The sequence below is a fragment of the Thamnophis sirtalis genome, unplaced genomic scaffold, assembly GCF_051295495.1.
Source record: "Thamnophis sirtalis isolate CommonGarterSnake01/CBP01778 unplaced genomic scaffold, rThaSir2_p1.2 scaffold_5, whole genome shotgun sequence".
In the NCBI taxonomy this organism is placed as follows: domain Eukaryota; kingdom Metazoa; phylum Chordata; class Lepidosauria; order Squamata; family Natricidae; genus Thamnophis; species Thamnophis sirtalis.
The window spans coordinates 24,630,586-24,649,758 of NW_028261385.1; the positions used below are offsets into that span (position 1 = coordinate 24,630,586).

The 19,173-nt window shown below is 39.9% G+C and overlaps 1 protein-coding gene across 1 annotated transcript in view; it reads left to right on the forward strand.

Moving 5' to 3' along the window:
• The window catches only part of NNT (nicotinamide nucleotide transhydrogenase), a 70,869-nt gene that overhangs the window by 42,614 nt on the left and 9,082 nt on the right, over positions 1 to 19,173 (forward strand). Inside the window, exons 14-19 of the mRNA XM_087715470.1 lie at positions 674 to 869; positions 1,214 to 1,447; positions 3,242 to 3,402; positions 5,771 to 5,950; positions 10,329 to 10,488; positions 13,275 to 13,356. Coding sequence (XP_087571596.1) covers positions 674 to 869; positions 1,214 to 1,447; positions 3,242 to 3,402; positions 5,771 to 5,950; positions 10,329 to 10,488; positions 13,275 to 13,356 — 1,013 coding nt within the window. The remainder of the gene's footprint in view (positions 1 to 673; positions 870 to 1,213; positions 1,448 to 3,241; positions 3,403 to 5,770; positions 5,951 to 10,328; positions 10,489 to 13,274; positions 13,357 to 19,173) is intronic.

A 19,173-nucleotide genomic window follows, 5' to 3' on the forward strand; every position in this document is an offset into this window, starting at 1 on the left:
ATATAAGAAGCCATCTTCAGAAAAGGCTTTCAGGTTACAAGGAAGTCTTGGTTACCTTTAACCGTGGTTTGTGTTTTTTCAGATAGGGATTTGGCTTCAAGGTGAAGTTGTACAGAAGAAAGTACACATTTCTTAGAATATTTCTTTGTCCCCAAATCAAATTAGCACCAGCATTATCCTAATGACAACTTCCATTGAGTAGAACACATTCTTTTTCAGTTGCATTGGATGACAAAGCTTGATCTAGCAAAGGCAAAGAAACTGTATTGATATTTTAAAAAAAAGCTGTGATCACTAATGAGCATGTTTCTTTTCCTTTGCAGCCAATCGTTATGTAAAATGTATTATGTTGAGAATTAATTTGATTGTCCAGAGGTCTTCTGTATAAATTTTATAATCAGCTCTGCCTTTTCTTGGCATTGATAATATTGGAACAATTTTGAACAAGCAGAACGAACTTCCTTCGGGCATTAGTCCACTCCATTGCAAACTGGCAGATTTGCTTAAAATCTCAGTTGGGCAGAAATATATTTGAAGAGAAAGCAGCACGAGCGCAGTATCTGCTGTGAGGATTTTGAAACCCAACTAAGCAGTGCTTTTGTACCCCAGTCAAATCTACAATTTTAAAGTCCTTTCTAAAAAAACATGTCTATATTATTTTCATCTTTTAAAGATGATGTACCTGGGTTCAGGATTGTGCTGTGTTGGTGCCCTGGCTGGCCTTTCTACCCAAGGAACAGCTCGACTTGGCAATGCTTTGGGTATGATAGGTGTTGCTGGAGGTTTGGCAGCTACCCTGGGAAGTCTAAAACCATCAGTTGAGCTTCTGGCCCAGATGTCGGGTGCGATGGCCCTTGGTGGCACCATAGGTAAGTGCAAAGCAAAAGGATTTGCATTATTTGGAAGAGTTACCTAATTCAGTCGTGGCATTTGCAGTTAGGTGATGGGAAAGAAGGTCCCCTTGAAAAAGTTATAGGACTGTTAGAATGTGATAGAAACCTGCTACTTAGCTTTTTGTGTTTAGACCCTCAGATTCCTCAGAATATATTTCTGATTAAATATAATTAAAGGACAAAACACCAATCACAGAGATTAAAAGTCATGCTGAGGTTGAACCAGTATTTGCTCCTGTGATCTGAATTATTGATCTTAATTATTGAGCGGTGTTATCCCCTTTCACAGTTAACATGCAGCTGTTTTTTTGTTTCTGCAGGTCTGACAATTGCTAAACGTATCCAGATTTCAGATTTACCTCAGCTAGTGGCTGCTTTCCATAGCTTGGTTGGCTTGGCTGCTGTTCTCACTTGTGTCGCAGAATACATGATTGAGTTTCCCCATTTTGCAACTGATCCAGCTGCAGGCCTCACAATGATTGTGGCCTATCTTGGCACATACATAGGAGGTGTAACCTTCAGTGGCTCTCTTGTTGCTTATGGAAAACTACAGGGTAAATTCCCCTCTCTCTTCCATAGTGTGCTCTCTTTTTAGAAGAGTGTGTGTGCGTGTGTATGTGTGACATATATTCACTATCTATTTTCTTTGGCTTAAATTACGCTAAGATGCTAAACAATATTTCACAGATTGGTGACTTTAGAGACATATTTCAGATACCATAATTATCATTAGAGTGTGTATGAAGATCGTTACATTGAAAATCTGTAATTGATCCAGGGGTGAGCCTCCTACACTATGATGGGGGTGGTGGGGCATTTTTATCCTCCCCAGCAGTGGTGGGATATGACCGTACACCCCTGTACAGGCGTACCAGTGCCTGCTGGGAGCACCAGGTACCCGCTCCGCTCCGGTACTCTGCAGGGCCCACCTGCCTGCCTTCTCTCCTTACCTCTATTTGAGCCACTGGGGCATTCGCGACGCGCACGGAGCATACGGCGCCTGCGTGACGCTCCGTTGAGTAGCTGGAGCGTCACAGGCAGTGGGTATTCTTGTGCATGCTGCGCATGTGTGCATGGTGGGCGCCCAGCCCCATTGTAGCAGACTGGTTGCAACGGGATCCGGAACTCACCACTACTCCCCAGGCTCTGGAGGCTTTCCTCAAGCCTCGGGGGGGGGGGAACAGCCTCCCCAAACTCCGGATACCATCTGGAAGCAGCAAACGAACTTCTGATAGGCCTATTTATCGCCTTCCCCAAGCCTCCACACGTGCCCTGCACTTACCTGCATTCACAATGGGGACTCCTGGGAGGGGTGGGGTGGGCAGGGCCAGCCAGGAGTGGGATTTGGGAATCTTAGCTAGAGGTTCTCCTGAATGGCTGTTTTTGTGCTGTCGCAGCAGTACAACACAACAGCCATGAAGCAACCACGGTCATGAGCAACCACCCGGCAAACCCCCTTTCCAGCCGGGCACAGCGCCATTCACTGACCTAGGGGTATCGCCAAGCCGTGTGAGCATCTGTTCGCCGCTGCCCGGTTCCCGCGGCTTGGCGCCATCGAAATGCCAGTGAATGGCGCTCTGCACGGCTGGAAAGGGGGGGTTGCGTGAGCGGTTATTCCGCTCCTGCTTACGCGCCTCCCAGCCTCATGATGCCCTGGCCCAACTCTCCCTGCAGAGCCAGGGCACCTTCGCTGCCACCGCCACCGCCATCCCAGCATGCCTTTTTTGGCGGCTTCCAAACCGAGTCTTCCAGCAGTGGCCGCTCTGGGCGTATGCTCTATGGTTGTACGCTCAGCCGGAAGCTGGCCCAGGAGCATACTTGAGCTCCTGTAAGGATATAAATCTATTAAATAAAGGTTTGTCATACGTTCAGGTACTTTTGTGTTGAGTTTGCGTTTACCGACAAAGAAATAAAGTCGGTAAACGTAAATGCAACACAAAAATAATTTATTGCAAAAGCGACTGCCTGAGAAGGCTCCTGGATTGGGGGTGAAAGGCAAAAACGGAAGCAGTATGTTTCTGTCGCACAATTGGGTAAACCAGGATGCCCTGATAGACTGGTCTCATGAGAAAAACATTTGGTTGACTCTCTTGACCGCTTTGCATTCTGTTTCATATGGCCGATATCACTGAAATAACGGTATGATAAATAGTAGAAAAACAATGTTTAGCTAAGTATCTGGTCCATGTGGACAACCTATAGTAATTGTTAAAGTATAGGATGTAGTTTTGTTAATATGACAGAGGAAAAAAGAGAGAGCCGATATTGGGTTGTGGGATTCAACCTCACCTTTTTTGTTGTGTCTGATTAGTTCCAGAACTTAAATTAAATTGTTTTCACATTTATAGGTATCCTGAATTCTGCCCCACTCCTCTTACCAGGACGACACTTACTGAATGCTAGTTTGTTAACATTAAGCATAGGTGGAATGGTTCCGTACATGATGGATCCAAGTTACACAACAGGGTTGACTTGCTTAGGATCTGTATCTGCCCTGTCTGCCGTAATGGTAAGTGTGAATCTATAATAAATTATGAATAGATATTCCAAATTTTCACCAGATGTGGTAAATAACCTGATCAGTCCTTCCTTCTGAATACAGAGGATTCTAAAGAGTTTTTTAATTTGGTATGAATTCTTAAGCCTATCATTGTGAGCATCAAGAAACATAGAACTGGTCTGATGATTGCAAGTGGTGTTAAGAACCTCTTCACGTCTCCGAACTGTTGATGCAATTTAAGTGGGGGGGAAAAATAGAGACTTTAAGAGCAGGAGTGGCTGATCGTAGCCATGAGGGCTGCAGTGTGGCTTTCAAAACGCTTTGGGTGGACAAATAAATACCAACCAAGATAATATATGTAGTGGAGGCATTTTTGAAGTCTTTTGGGTTAACACATATTTTTAATGAGGATATAAATTCAGAAATCGTTTCGGAGAAAGATAGCAAAAATGCTCAATAGTATGGGAAGCAAACCTATGGAAAAGAAAGCTTGCATTACAAGGACTAAATAGAGATAGAGAAAGAATATGAGAGTTGTCTTTAAAGAATTGTTTGTTTTTTAAAAAGGCCAGACTAGAATTCATGGGATGGATATATTTTCAGTCACTGATTAAGAAAAACTTGTTCCTGATAAGAGCAAAACAACAGTGGAAACAATGATTTAAACAATTTAAAAACACGACAATCCAAAACTTTATATTAAAGCTGGGGATTTATTGGGAATGTTCCAGTTCCAGATGCACCTGCAAATTTACATACAAAAATTGTCTTTAATTTCAACTTATGACTTAAGCGGCTTTCTCTAGCCTTGTTTGATCAGAATTCCCAGGAATCCTGGCTAGAAATCTAGGAATTCCAGGAATTACAATCCAACATATCTGGAGATTTCTTTTTGAGGTTAAGTCTGGTTTCAAGGATATGCAGAGTTTTTGAAATTACTGTATTTTTTGGAGTCTAAGATGCACCGGAGTATAAGACACACCAAGATTTTGAAGAGGCAAATTAAAAAAAAAGTTTTTGGGCTCTGCAGACCTCCCAAAACGGCCCGTTTTTTTGTGAAAACTGGCCTGTTTCCCCTCTCCCCAAAGTCATGAATTTAAGAGGCTTGTAGAGTGCTCCTGGGGACTGGAGGGGGGGGGCAAAAACGAGTTAAAAATGGTCTATTTTTCACAAAAATGGGCCCATTTTTTGTCCAAAAAAGGGCATGCATAGCCTTTAGGAGGCTTATAGAGTGCTCCTGGGGGCTGGGGGCCCGTTTTTCACTCATTTATGCCCTCCCCAGCCCCCAGGAGCACTCTGGAAATCTCCTAAAGACAATGCATGAACATTTTGGTGAAGGGGCGGGGTTTTGGGAGGCAAAAAATCCTGTATTCAGTTTATAAGACGCACCTAGATTTTCAGCCTCGTTTTTGAGGGAAAAAGGTGCGTCTTATACTCCAAAAATATGGTAAGTAAGTTCTTTATAAAGAAAGAAGGTATCTGAGTAATGCTTTGTGGGATTCTTTTAGGCTGTCCTCATGGACATATTAAAAACTCAATTATGAATTCAAGTAGTTCTTGATTTATGACCATTTGTTTAGTGACAAATTTACAGGAGCACTGAAAACAGTGACTTACAAGCAATCCTCACACTTAATGACCGTTGCAGCATCCCTGTGGTCATGTGATTGTAATTCAGGCACTTGACAATCATTGTGCATTTAGGATGGTTGCAGTATCCCACACTTTGCAACTTTCTCAACTGGCTTCCAACAAGCAAAGACAATGGGAAAACCGACAGGGAAGGTCACAAGTTGCAGTCATACGAAGTTTTGCTTAATGACTGCACTGCTTTATGATGGTTTTTCTCGTCTTACTGAGTTCATAAGTCAAGAAATCTCTGAAAAATACACTCAGAGATATACTACATTACTTTAAAACTTCCAAGTTGCAAACTTTTTCCGTTTTGAACAAATCTGTCCATATGTCTAACCTAGAAGTCCCCAGAAGTCAGTAGGAAGTGGAAAGGGTTTCTGGCACCCCACTTATGTAAGCAGTGTGCTGGGACCTAATCTTTTCCTGTCTTCTCCAGATTTCACTGTCTTCAGATCCCCTTGCATACTGTAAAGTAATAATTTTACTGTGCAAGTTTTTTTTTATACTTCATGGACTTACAGTCTCTTGGAATGCCACTTGTTCATAAGCAGAGCATTGTCTGTGTAATCATCTAAATTTTGTTTTATTTTGATGCTATATTTGGTATATCTAAAAGATTCTACGGGTTTTGTTTTAAAGTAAGAATGTCTGTAACCTCTGGATTCTAGTTACAAATGTTTTGAATTAGTGATAACTGCCCGCATTAATATTTCAATTTTGGCTCCCACCCCGCTTTCCACAGGGAGTTACTTTGACAGCCGCCATTGGTGGTGCCGACATGCCTGTTGTTATTACTGTCTTGAACAGCTATTCCGGCTGGGCACTCTGTGCTGAAGGATTCCTGCTTAACAACAATTTACTGACCATTGTGGGTGCCCTGATTGGTTCTTCTGGGGCCATCCTGTCTCACATCATGTGTGTGGTAAGGAGATTTTGGAGATGTCCATTCCAACACTATCTGTTTCATTACATTTTCTCTGCCTGTGGGAAAAGCTTTTTATTGTATATTTTGTTCTCTTTCTGGGCATTTTCCGCCAGTTCCTTTTCTCCTTTCTTCCCTCTCCTCATTTTTGCATGTACATATCTTTTGAGTAAAATTGGTACGTTCATGAATGTCGCAAACCAATTTAGATGGAGGACAAAATTATTTTTCTTGCCATGTGACTAATGTTCAATGCTAACAATATCATATAAATAAAACTTCACAGGAGGTAATTTAATAAGATTTGAAAAAGGAGAGGAGGAAAATAGGAAAACTGGTGCAGTACAGAAACTTAAGTACTGGTAGATACTTTAAAAATATTCAATAGAATGAAAATACTCTAGGCAGTTTTTAAAGCTTTTAAAAGTTGAGAAAGACAGGTATCTGGAGGAAGAAGATTCTTTTGTGAGAGAAAGATTGCATTGTTCCTCAGCTGTAATTGGGCAGGGCCTTGCTTCAATTCAGCTCAACTCAACAGATGAAAGTATCAAAAAGTTTTAACTTTTGGAACCCAGTTAATTTGTTTTAATGCACCATATTTCATTTTTATTGTTACTATCATATGTTGCTTTGGGTGCTAGTTTACTCAGCTATGGAAAATGGGGAGCAAGTACTTATAAAGATATTTTATTTGCTTTTTAAGATCATTTATGCCACAATTAATCAGAAGAGCTGATTAATTTGTTTGCTTGCTGCCTTCAGCTTCTCCTCCACAAGATTTCAAGTTTTCAAATGAACTTTCCAATCCCGATCACAGTTAAAGTTATCATTCAACTTCAGCATACAGAATACTTTAAGGCAAATCTTGCCAAAATATAAATGAACATAAACCAAGCAATGGTTTAGGTACGTGAAAAAAAATCTATTTTCAAAACAGAACATTTAGAGAACTCCAGAATGTTCCATTGTTCTTAGGAATTCCACTTGATCACTGAGGTCTATTTATCTCCCTTGGAAGCTTCTTTCATATCAGAAAACCAAGATAATATTAAGCAGTCTCTTGAAAGCACCTGTAATGCAACTTATGCAGAAAAGTATTTGTTTGTTGGTATAGTATTAGTATTTTGTGTTTTTTACATAGAGGGAAATCTCTACAGAAGAGAGAACCCTCACATCAATAAGCGGCAATAAGCTACTAAAAATTAAAAAAGTGAATTAAAAAAAACAAAGGACAAAAATACATATTATCTCTCCTAGTTGAATACTTACAAAACTATTGCAACAATAATAGCTTCTCTCTTTGCAAAGTAGGCCCAAAAAGTATGAGCTTGAACATCTATTTACAACCCATTTTTTGTCAAACATTACGTATATGAAAGAAAAAATAGTTAACAGGTTAAACAAAAGTTAAATTTCAAAGCCCTCTGTTAACAGACTGTTATTGTAATTTATTCATAAAATGTTTATATGGTTTTGCATTAAACACAAATATATGTTCACCACCAAATTCTATCTGCTAGTTGAAAAATTGTATTGCCATTATCCAACAAATCATTCAATCATTTGCATTTGGTAAAGAAAACCCATTGCCCAGGCCTTTGAAAGTTTGGGTGGAAATTTAGTCCAGACCCAAAAGTAGGTTCCAGGCCAACTCCAGGATGTGTTGATCTTGAAGCGGGGCACCAAATAATTTTGCCTTTTTGTGTTTTTCCGGTGAGACCAGTGTATTAGGGCAACCTGGTCTACCCAAGTATGGGACAGGGCATACTGTTTCTGCTTTCACCTTTCAGCCCCAATCCAGGAGCTTTTGCCTTTCTGGTTTACTCCTTTGAGATTTAGGTGATAGTGAGGATAGTGGTGCAATCCCTGGGTAAAAGCCTCGCATAGGTGGTAGGAATTCATGCTCAAAATGGGAATGGTAGGATGCAGTAGTGGGTTCCGGATCCAGCGTGTGGTGCCTGTGCGACCTCTGCTGAGCAGCTGAGTGTCACTGAGATGGGGCCGGGCGTCCTCGGGAATGTGCGCTGCGCACGCATGCGCACGCCACCACCCAGTGACACTCAGCTGCTCAGCAGAGGTCGCACAGGCACCACATGCTGTGCGCGCATGCACAATTGGCCCATTTGCCTCAAAAAACGGTAAGGAACGCGGGCAGGTAGGCCCACCGTTCCGGTATGGTGTGGCCGCTGGTCCCAGCTACCACCGGTACGCCCATACCAGGCTATACTGCCTGGAACCCACCACTGGTAGGATGGATTAATAGGACTGGGATGAGAAGCCAGCCAAATGCAATTGACTAGTATGGGAAAAATAGTTTGCTTTAATAGTGTGATTGGCTGTGTTTTTAGTATTATAAGTGAGATTTAGGATACCTTGTTTCTTGTTATTTTGCTGCTTTTCATTTTTTGCATGGCGGGGTTTGTATGTGTTTCCTTTCTTTGTTTGGGCCATGTTTCTGCAGATGAGAAGAAGATATTTCAGGCATATTGTGGACATTCCATCAGAAGAAAGGGGCATCCAGACTAAATATATGGAATACTGAAGTCTCCTAAGTGCTTGAGATAGAAGTTCTCCCTGCCCCGTATTGACACCAAAAGCACACAGTAGTTTAAGAAATGATTGCAAGCGATAAAGCACAAGAGCAGGAGCTTAAGCGACGGTGGTGCAAGATCTTGAGTGAATATGAATGAGTGTTAAAGCAGAAGTAGCAACCAGAAAGAAGCTGTATTAGGTCTATTCTTGATGGCATTTCCAGAAAACTACTTGTAGTGGTGCAGTGGCCTAAAGGTGGAGCTCTCGCCTCACAATCAGGAGGCTGTTCGATCCTCAGTAGCGGCAGATATTTCTCTCTCTGGGCACAAATATCAGCTGCGAATTCTGCATTGGCGATAGGAAGGGCATCCGGCCAGTAAACACTCAGCTCCATTCAGTTGCCCTGACTCCACCCAGATGCAAGGGATTACGGGATCACTAAAAGAATTTTTTTTCCTCCAGAAAACGACTGAACTGTTGGGCCATTTGGCAGATTGCCAACAGTTTAGTACCCCTGACTAGTTTGACTTTACCTCATGTAAACTATTTGTGCAGTGGATCAGATCACACGGCTCCAAGCAATACCATAGCACTCTAGTATTTCTATATTTGCTTAGAAAACATCTGATTGAAATGTTATTAGATAGCATATATGTCCATGACGGCAGTTTGGTGGTTCGAATCCTAGTGCCACATAATGGAGTGAGCTCCCGTTACTTGTCCCACTTCTGCCAATCTAGCAGTTCAAAAGCATGTAAAAATGCAAGTAGAAAATTAGGGACTTTGATGGGAAGGTAACAGCATTCTGTGCACCTTCGGCGTTTAGTCATGCCGGCCACATGACCACAGAGACGTCTTCTGACAGTGCTGGATCTTCGGCTTTGAAACGGAGCTGAGCACTGCCCCCTAGAGTCTAGCACGTATGTGCGAAGGGAACCTTTACCTTTATTTTATCTCCATGTCACTACCTAATAAAATTCCGTTTCCTGAGTATAAAATTAAACTGGGCAGCAGCTTGATTAAATAACCATAACATCAGAAATTTGGCAAATTGTTACTATAATATTGCTATTCCTCAGCTGCTGTACTTTTTTTTTCTTAACTGTCTAATACTAATGCCTTCATGCGAGTATCCAAAGAATCACTTTTCTATGTTCCTGCTAACATTTTCTGATTACATATTTGATAAGACACACATTGTTTCCAACAGTGTTGGAAACATGGTATCTCTGAATTACACACACAGGCCATTTCTTGTAGGTAGACAAGTTGCTAAAACGTTTCACCTTTTAACTTAGTTTTCTTCCTTTTCTTTCAATCCACGGCCACTAGATGTCGATAAATCTACATAAATGAGCTCCTAGAAACAAAATACCTACTAAAACTGTGGAGATTTAATCTCTACCTGATGATGGTACTGCTTCCTCTTCTCCTCCTTTTTAAACAAATATTTTTAAAGTTGTATTTTATTATTTTTATATCATGAAAACAGTAACTGCATTGACCTTAATGCTTTTTTCAGTAATCCTCTTAATTTTTTCATCTGTTCTACTCTGTTCTGCCTTCTTTTCTTTTTTCATATTTCTCCAAAGAAAGACCTTTGATATCTTCCAATGCCTTTAGGTAGAATTGTGTTTGGTATTTGCATAATTGCATCATCTTGAGGTTGGAATATTATGGGAAATCAAAACTTGGAGTGGGATGAAGGGAAGGACAATACCAAAAAAAACACACTTTGCTGAAATAATTGCTTTGTGGAATTGTGTCCATTGTGCTTGGTTTTAAATGTCAATTTATTCAAAACACCCAGTTATGCTTTTTCCCCCCTTTCTTTTTGCTCCCTTAGGCTATGAATCGCTCTCTTGCTAATGTGATTCTTGGAGGATATGGTACTACTTCAACAGCTGGTGGGAAGCCAATGGAAATTACTGGCACTCATACAGAAGTGAATATGGACGGTGCAGTTGATATGATAAAGGAAGCCAATAACATCATAATCACTCCAGGTGAAATTGGGCTGCCTGTATTCTGTAACTGTTGAATGTAAACTGAGAATTTCCAAGTGTACAAATTGTTTGAAAGCCAGCAAGAGGATTTTTCATTAAATTAATTTTATGCCCTCAGTTTGTTAAAAATAGGCTACATTCGTGTGAGTTTTAAGCAGTTGCTGCTCTCCCTTCAGAATTATCAGGAGCATACATCTCATACAAGAGCATGTAAAAATAAGATCATAGGGATTACACAAGAGGCAATTAGTCCAAGAGATAGGGGGAAAAAATCCCTTAAACCCAAGTTGCTTAAACCCAAATTTCTTCTTTTTAAAGAGTATATGAAGATAGTCCAAAAGACTCCTTCCTTCCAATTTTAATGTAGAATGTACAGGTCTCAAAAGGAGAACTACATCAGTGTGTGATGTTTGAGGACTGGGTTATTCATCATTGCTTCGCCTTGGCTTATGTGTTGAGCAACACTGTTGAATTCTACCTGCTCCTCTGGCATGCTGTAGAACTTAGGTTGAGCTGAGGTGGCACAGTGGTTAGGGTGCAGTACTGCAGGCCACTTCAGCTGACTGTTATCTGCAGTTCAGCGGTTCTAATCTCACCGGCTCAAGGTTGACTCAGCCTTCCATTCTTCCGAGGTGGGTGAAATGAGGACCCAGACTGTGGGGGCAATGTGCTGACTCTGTAAACCGCTTAGAGAGGGCTGAAAGCCCTATGAAGCAGTATATAAGTCTAACTGCTATTGCTATTGCTAACGCTGCACTCAGCAGTGGAAGTTCACCATACGTTGTCTCTAACCCAAACTTATTTCCAGTGCTATTGTGATGAAAATGTGGATGGTAGGGTTCAGATATACCACCTGAAACTTCTATAGCATGCTAATCTAATAAATAAAACACAATATTAGAGAATCACAGCACAGCAAAGTTTAAATGAGTTAGTCTAAGGAATGAAAAAGGGAATGGTTCACCTATGCAGCCACATCTTTGTGTGGCTTTGTTAATGATGTAGCCCAGATTGTAAATGAAATGGATGCCCAGTTCTACTGCCTGATTCAAAAAGGACTAATTGAGATCCATGCATTTGTCAACAATGTAGAGAGCAGCTTTACCTAGAACAACTTATCCTACAATGATCATCAAAGAATGATGATTGTAAATGATTTCTCCAAAGCACTTGAGGATATGACAAGAAGCAATGGGTGGAAACTAATCAAGGAGAGATGCAATTTAGGATTAATTAATCAGTGGAATAATTTGCCTCCAGAGGTTGGGAATGCTCCAACCCTGGAGGTTTTTAAAAAGAGATTGGATAATCATTTGTCTGAAGTGGTGTAGGGTTTCCTGCTTAAGCAGGGGGTTGGACTAGAAGACCTCCAAGGTCCCTTCCAACTCTGATATTCTATTCTAAAGAATAACAGCCTATCCCACATTCTCAGGAAAGACTCAGAGGGTGAGTAAAAATACCAAATACAATTCAAATATCTAGCTGACACTGCAACAAACCACAATAATAACGAACCATAATAATAACTTAAACCTGTATGCTGCTTGACTCCTAGTGTGCAATATAAATTATATGTTTGGAATTATATAACCCAAAGTCCTTATCTTGATTTTCTCCTACCTTAGTTTTGGCATTGCTTCTGATAATTGCATTCTATGTAGCAACAATTGTGTGTTCATAGAACTATTTCCTAAAAAAGTACTTTGTGGTAAGTTGACTGAATATAATACTTCAAGTTATAGCCAGGTTATATCCTAAGAGTAAACAATATAAAAGTAAAAATTATTTGCCGAAAATAACTTCATGGGGTATTGATTGATTGATTGTGGCCCCCAAAATCATCCACTGATCTCTTATGAGTGAGAGTAGATTTAAACCATTATGCCATGGGAAAATTGGCCATGAGATTTATTTCATTTAGAAATTTTAGGCCACTTGACTCCCACTGACTCTGAGAAATATGAATTGATGAAAGAGAAAAAGAGATCATGAAATCTCCTAAAGCAATATATACCCCCCCCCAATCTATCAAGCAGGGTTCAACCTTCACTTTGCCCCCAAACCTGGGAGAATCACCATGATTTTAATAGATTCTTGAAAGCTATCAGGATGGGAATGATGTGGGTTCTTAGGGAGATATAATTTCAGCAGGCACGTATAGAGAAAACATATTTCCTGGGTTTCACAAGACAATACTAGATCTGGACCATGCTGTATTGCAATAGCAATAAGACTTATATACCGCTTCACAGTGCTTTTACAGCCCCCTCTAAGCGATTTACAGAGTCAGCATACTGCCCCCAACAATCTGGATCCTCATTTTACCCATCTCGGAAGGATGGCAGCCTTGAGCCTGGTGAGATTCGATCTGTCAAATTGCAGGAAATTGCATAGAAAACAAAACCACATTAGGACAGAGGTTTCCAATCTCCCGTCCATTGTCTGGTACCAGGCTGTGGCCCACTGGACCATGCAAATGGCAGATGAGCATGTGAAGCTCCATTTGTGTAAGCTCTGTGTGTGTGTGTGTGTGTGTGTGTGCGCGCGCACACACACATAACCACCCCCTTCCCCCTAACTGCTGCCACTGCTGCTACGTGGAGCTGGAAGTATTGCGAACCATTGTATAAGGGTACTCACCTGGAGGTGCTTAACTAAGAATATGCACTAATCATTTCTTGCATATTGAATCTTTATAGTCAGAACATAAAGGATTGAAAATCTGGAAGAATCAGAGCTTTATTCAAATACATCATTTATCTTGGACCTTTTCCTCATTTCTGCAGGATATGGCCTGTGTGCAGCAAAGGCTCAGTATCCAATCGCTGATTTAGTGAAGATGCTGAGGGAAGGAGGCAAGAAAGTCAGGTCAGTGGAGGATGGTTTTTATAATGCATTTGTGTGTTTTAAGGGTTCACTGTTTTGGCAGAATGTCTCTCTTTCTTATTTTTGATTCCTGATAAATGTAAAATGTATATAATCTATTTGAGAGCTGTTCTAATGCTGGCATCTTTTAAATGCTGATATCTTTCAAGGTGGCTTGCTTACTTCCAGTAAAAAATCAGAAAAAAAGTTTCCTAAAAGCTGGTAAAAGCCACTTTCTTTAATTAATTCATGTATTTTGTTTATTAACCTCATCTTTTACCATAAATTGTCCAAGGTAACCAATGTGACCAAAAATTCTAATACAGATAGTCCTCGGCATTTAAGCCAGAAAAAAAATCTGTTTCCAAGTGACACAGTTGTTAAGTGAGTTTTGCCCCATTTTATGATCTTTCTTGTTAAGTGAATTGCTGCAGATGTTAAATTAGTAACACAGTTGTTAAATGGATCGGGCTTCCTCATTGACTTAGCTTGTCAGAAGGTCACAAAAGATGATCACATGACTCCAGGACACTGCAACCATCATAAATATGAACCAATTTCCAACCATCTGAATTTTGATCACACAGCCAAGAATGCTGTAACACTCATAGATGTAAAAAACAGTCATGAGTAACTTTTTTCAGTGCCATTGTAACATCTTTTAATGGTCATTAAACAAATGATTGTAAGTCAACGACTATCTGTAGACTCCTTCACACTCTGTTCTAAGAATACAAAACTGAATTAAGAACATACCATTTTTACATTATCCCCTTCCATTCTCTTTGATTTCCTTGTGTTAAGGTTTGAAAAGGCATGGAGCAAGAAGCAGATTTTTTTTATAATGCACAGATAATGCTCAGTAAATTACTCTATATATTAAAAATGGCTGTGTGTGTGTGTGTGTTTCAGCATAACTCTGAAACACCTCGAACAATTTCAACCAAACTTGGTACACAGATGACTTACTCTCTGTAAAAAAATATTGTGGGGGTAAGACACTCCTAAAACCACTCGGGGTTTGTATTCTGTTAAGATACAGCCTGTTGTGCATTAAAATAGTTTCTACTGTACTGCCCTAAAATGGCTTCTACTATGCAGCGCAGTGGAGTTGCCATGGTAACTGAATACTCCACAAGGGAGCTCCCTCTGGTAAGGGGGAAAATTCAACATTAGAAATTACTTGTGGTCCGGACATTTCCCCCCTATAAATAAATACCCGGGCAACTCCGGGGTTATCTGCTAGTAAGGTAATACCAGTGGGAGATGCAGTTGAAGTATGAAATGATCTGTTGCGTGTCTTGTTCAGTATGTTCTGCTGCCACACCTTGCCTATCCTTGCCTGAAAAGGAGTAGCAGCAATAGGCTCTAATTAACTGCAAACGGTTGTTTTGTGATCAGTTTTACACTTCATTCAGAACAGAGTTTCTTTGCCTGTTGTACTCCACCTTCCTTTTACCCACTTTAAAGCCAATATTGGATCTTTTGAACTACTTTTCTCCAACGTTCTTCTTACCTCCCACTCAGCACATCTGGAGAACACCAGGTTGGGGGAAAGTTTGTTATGTACCCCATTCGAATGGGAGCATCTAAGGACATATTTCTTCCTTTCATGTGAACAGGCCTACTGGCTTGAAATGCCAGATCTGTTCATATTTCCTATTTAACACGCTGAGTCTTTGAACTGGTCTTAGGTCTTTCAACACGCGAATTGAGTTTTCTGCTACTGAAAATATGAATGCTGCTATTGTGTGAGCTACTCGAAGATAATTCTATCAGTTAAATTCTAGTGTGAATATACTTGTGGTTGGATCTAAGAAACCATCACTTTGCTTCTTATAGCAGGAATTAACCCACCAGCTAAACAGAGTTTGACTGCCCTTTTCCTTGTCCCTCCCTTAATCTTTTCTTTTTTTTAACTTTTTTTTCTTCTTGGCTCCTGTGTGGGCTAGTTTTTCTCTTTGATTTTATTTTTACTCAGTGACAGAAAGCATAAAAGCCTCAGCTTTTGTATATCACCGCTTTGTGTGCAGGAGAGACTGGAACTTTTTGATGTAACTGCATTAGATCTTAAAGCCCGTTTTGGCAAGCGTTTGCCACAGCCATTACCTAGAGGGCTTTAATGAAAGAAATCTGTATTTTCTGTTTGTGGTAAGTTGGGTCTTTCATCATGGTGTTTATTGAGTGCAGCTGTTCACCCTCTCCTTCCTGTAGGCCCATGGAGCCCCAGGTCTCTGGCCCACTTTGCATCCAGATGTAATGACATATTTACATATTTGTGACAGATAAAATGTCATCCTGGACACACAGTTGTCATCCGAACATAATATCTGTGTACTGGTAAGAAAGAGGTTTCTTTCACACCATCTGAGGAGGTCTCCTGATGGCAAGGCACTGCTTTTTTGGCAAATCTTCTCCACAGCCATAACATGTTCTGAATGGGTTACAGTTGTGTTGTATTAGTACTTGTGCCAGATTTTTCTGATTCAGAAGGACCCAGGGTAGAGGTATAGAGGTATAGGCTGTCTGAATTTATTAAAATATTTCCTAACCTCACCATTTACCACAAAGTTCTCCTTCATAGCAGATTCAATCTTTTGATGTGTTAATAAACTCAGTCAAAAATCTCACTCACTCACTCACTCACACACACACGCTTTTCCTTCTATTTCTTTCTCTCTCTCTCTCTCTCTCTCTCTCTCTCTCTCTCTCTCTCTCTCTCTCTCTCTCTCTCTCTCTCTCTCTCTCATACACACACACACACACACACATTTTTCCTTCTACTTCTCTCACTTTCTCTCAGTTCCTACTGTCTTACTTCAAATAATAGGTGCTTTGTAAGCAGATGCAATATGTTCCTCTAAAAATATGATTTTTCCTTAAGTCTCAGATGAGTAACTTTCAGGTGAATGTAGGAAATTATGTTTGGTCCCCCTATAAATAAATACCTGGGCAACGTTGGGTTATCAACTAGTTGCTTATAAACTCCAAAAGCTAACAATCTGCTGGATGAATCATTTCAGTCTGGGCTTTCAAATCAAGGAGACCATAAGTGGAGCATAAACTTGGGTGGGTAGTGGGTCCTCTGAGCTTGTTTTCTTTGTTTCATTACACGATTAAGTAACATCAGTGCTAGGAGGGAGAGGGGTTTGCTCGGTTTATATACAGGCAGCCTTTAGTTTACAGCCATTTAGTGGCCATTTGATGTTACAATGGCACTGAAAAAGTGATTTATAACCATTTTCACCTTTATGACTATTGCAGCATCCCCATGGACATGTGATTAAAATCTAGCAACTGGTTCATATTTACGATGATTGCAATGTCTTGGAATGATGTAGCATTCTGACAAGCAAAGTCAATGGCAAAGCCAGAATCCCTTTACAACTTCTGTTTAACAACTGCAGTGATTCACTTAACAACTGGCAAGACAGGCTGTAAAATGGGGCAAAACTCACATAACAACTATCTCTAGCCACAGCTAGCCACAGAAATTCTGGGTTCCATTGTGGTTGTAAATCAAGGACTACCTTTAGTGGCTTAGCCTTTGTCAGTGTTGAGGGGATGTTCTTGGTGGTTTCTTGATTAGGCTGTTGTTCATTGTTAATGTAATGTAATGAACATTGTCTGAGTTAAAACCTTGATTGGAACTTACTACTTTTGTCTGAAGTGTTTACATTTGTCTGAAGTGGTGAAGGGTTTCCTGCCTGAGCAGGGGGTTGGACTAGAAGACCTCCAAGGTCCCTTCCAACTCTTTTATTCTATTCTATTCTATTCTACCCTACCCTACCCTACCCTACTCTACTCTACTCTATTGTTGGTCTAGCTTTATTCTTCATGTTAATCTCTGATTATCTAGGTGTTGATTCCTGGTAAAAGAATGTTTTTGCTTCCTCCTTCCCCTACCACCCTAATAAGTGTATAGAAATTGGTCATGAAATCAGGTTTCCCTGCCGTTACTTCAACTGCACTAATGCTCTTTTGATTTGTTAAAAACAATAGGATGTTCTTTATAAAATGTTATTTTGAGCTATTTCAGTAATACACCATATTAAATAAAATCTAAAATGTTAGATTTCATGTAACAGTTTGAGAATACATAAACCAGTAATACAGAAAATGAATTTCCCCCCTGAGTTATTAACTATAAATATATCCCCACTTAATAAAAGATAAACACAGGCAACTGTAAATAATGTTTTTATTGTGTTTGAGAGCTAAAGTAAAGCTTAATACCATTTCTGTCTTTCTCATAGGTTGAGAAAGGATTTTTGCATCCTTACATATACTTTTGTGTTTTATAATTCATTGCAGGACTTATGTTTTTATGCTTTCACAAACATCTGCAAGCAAGGCACTGTAAATTTCTATTGCTATATGTTCATTCAAGGACTTGTAAAACTACATTTATTGGGGTAATGCTCTGTCCCTCCTCTCTTCTTTATCAGCCAAGAGTGACCTGGAGGCTATGACCACAACTGTATGCTTGTTTTTTTCAGAATTATATTGTAATCCCCCTTGAGCATAGGACATACTCAAGTTTGCTAAATTTCAATATATGGCTGCGTAATTTCCTTTTTGTCTATGCTCTGACTGCTATTTAAATTGAGATGTTCTAAAATCTGATAGTAATGATCTATATATTTTAATTTGAAAATAGGAAAAAAAACCATGCAGACATACGCTCTTACACAATAGCACTTTGGAATTATTTTAAAATGCCGATCATGTAATTATGCTGTTCGCTTCTTTCACTGTATTTTTTTAGATTCAATACATTGTGACATTGTGTATGAACTGCAAGCCTTTTTTAATTCATACTGCTTGCTCAGTATCTTTTCAATATCAGTACATCAGGAGGTCAGCGTGTGTACTACAAATGTTGTCTCAGCACAAAATTACTGGCAAGCTTCAATGCTCTTATACTGACGGTGCTTTTTCTGTAGTTTTCTATCGGTCTAAGAAAGTTATTTGTGGCTAACTTATAGTTGCTGCTGCTGCTGCTGCTGCTGATAATAATAATAATAATAATAATAATAATAATAATAATAACAACAACAATAACAACAACAATAATAACAACAACAACAACAACAACAGGTACATTAAAGAAAGAAACAGAGTCACTAATCCTGGCTGCGCAAGAACAAGCTATCCGCACAAATGCCATTAAGGCCAAAGTCGAAAAATCCTCTGATGATGCCAAATGCAGACTTTGCAAAGAAGCTGATGAAACTGTTGATCACATACTCAGCTGCTGTAAGAAAATCGCACAGACTGATTATAAGTTGCGGCACAATTCAGTAGCACAAATGATCCATTGGAATTTGTGCAAAAATTATAATATTAAAACAGCAACAAACTGGTGGGAACATCAGCCTGAAAAAGTCACCGAAAATCAGATGGTCAAGATCTTGTGGGATTTTCGCATACAAACAGGCAAAATACTGGCGCATAATACACCAGACATCACACTGGTTGAGAAAAATAAGGTCACAATCATAGACATCGCAATACCAGGTGATAGCAGGGTCGCTGAGAAGGAACATGAAAAAATCACAAAATACCAGGACTTAAAAATTGAAATTCAACGACTATGGCACAAACCAGCAGTGGTAATTCCAGTGGTAATTGGCACACTAGGTGCTATTCCAAAAGCATTGGAATTACATTTAAAACAGTTAAAAATTGACAAAATCACCATCAGTCAAATGCAAAAAGCCGCACTGCTTGGATCTGCACGTATATTACGAAAATACATTACGACGTCCTAGGCCCCTGGGTGGGGCCCGACTAGTAACCAATGCCAAATCCGGCGAA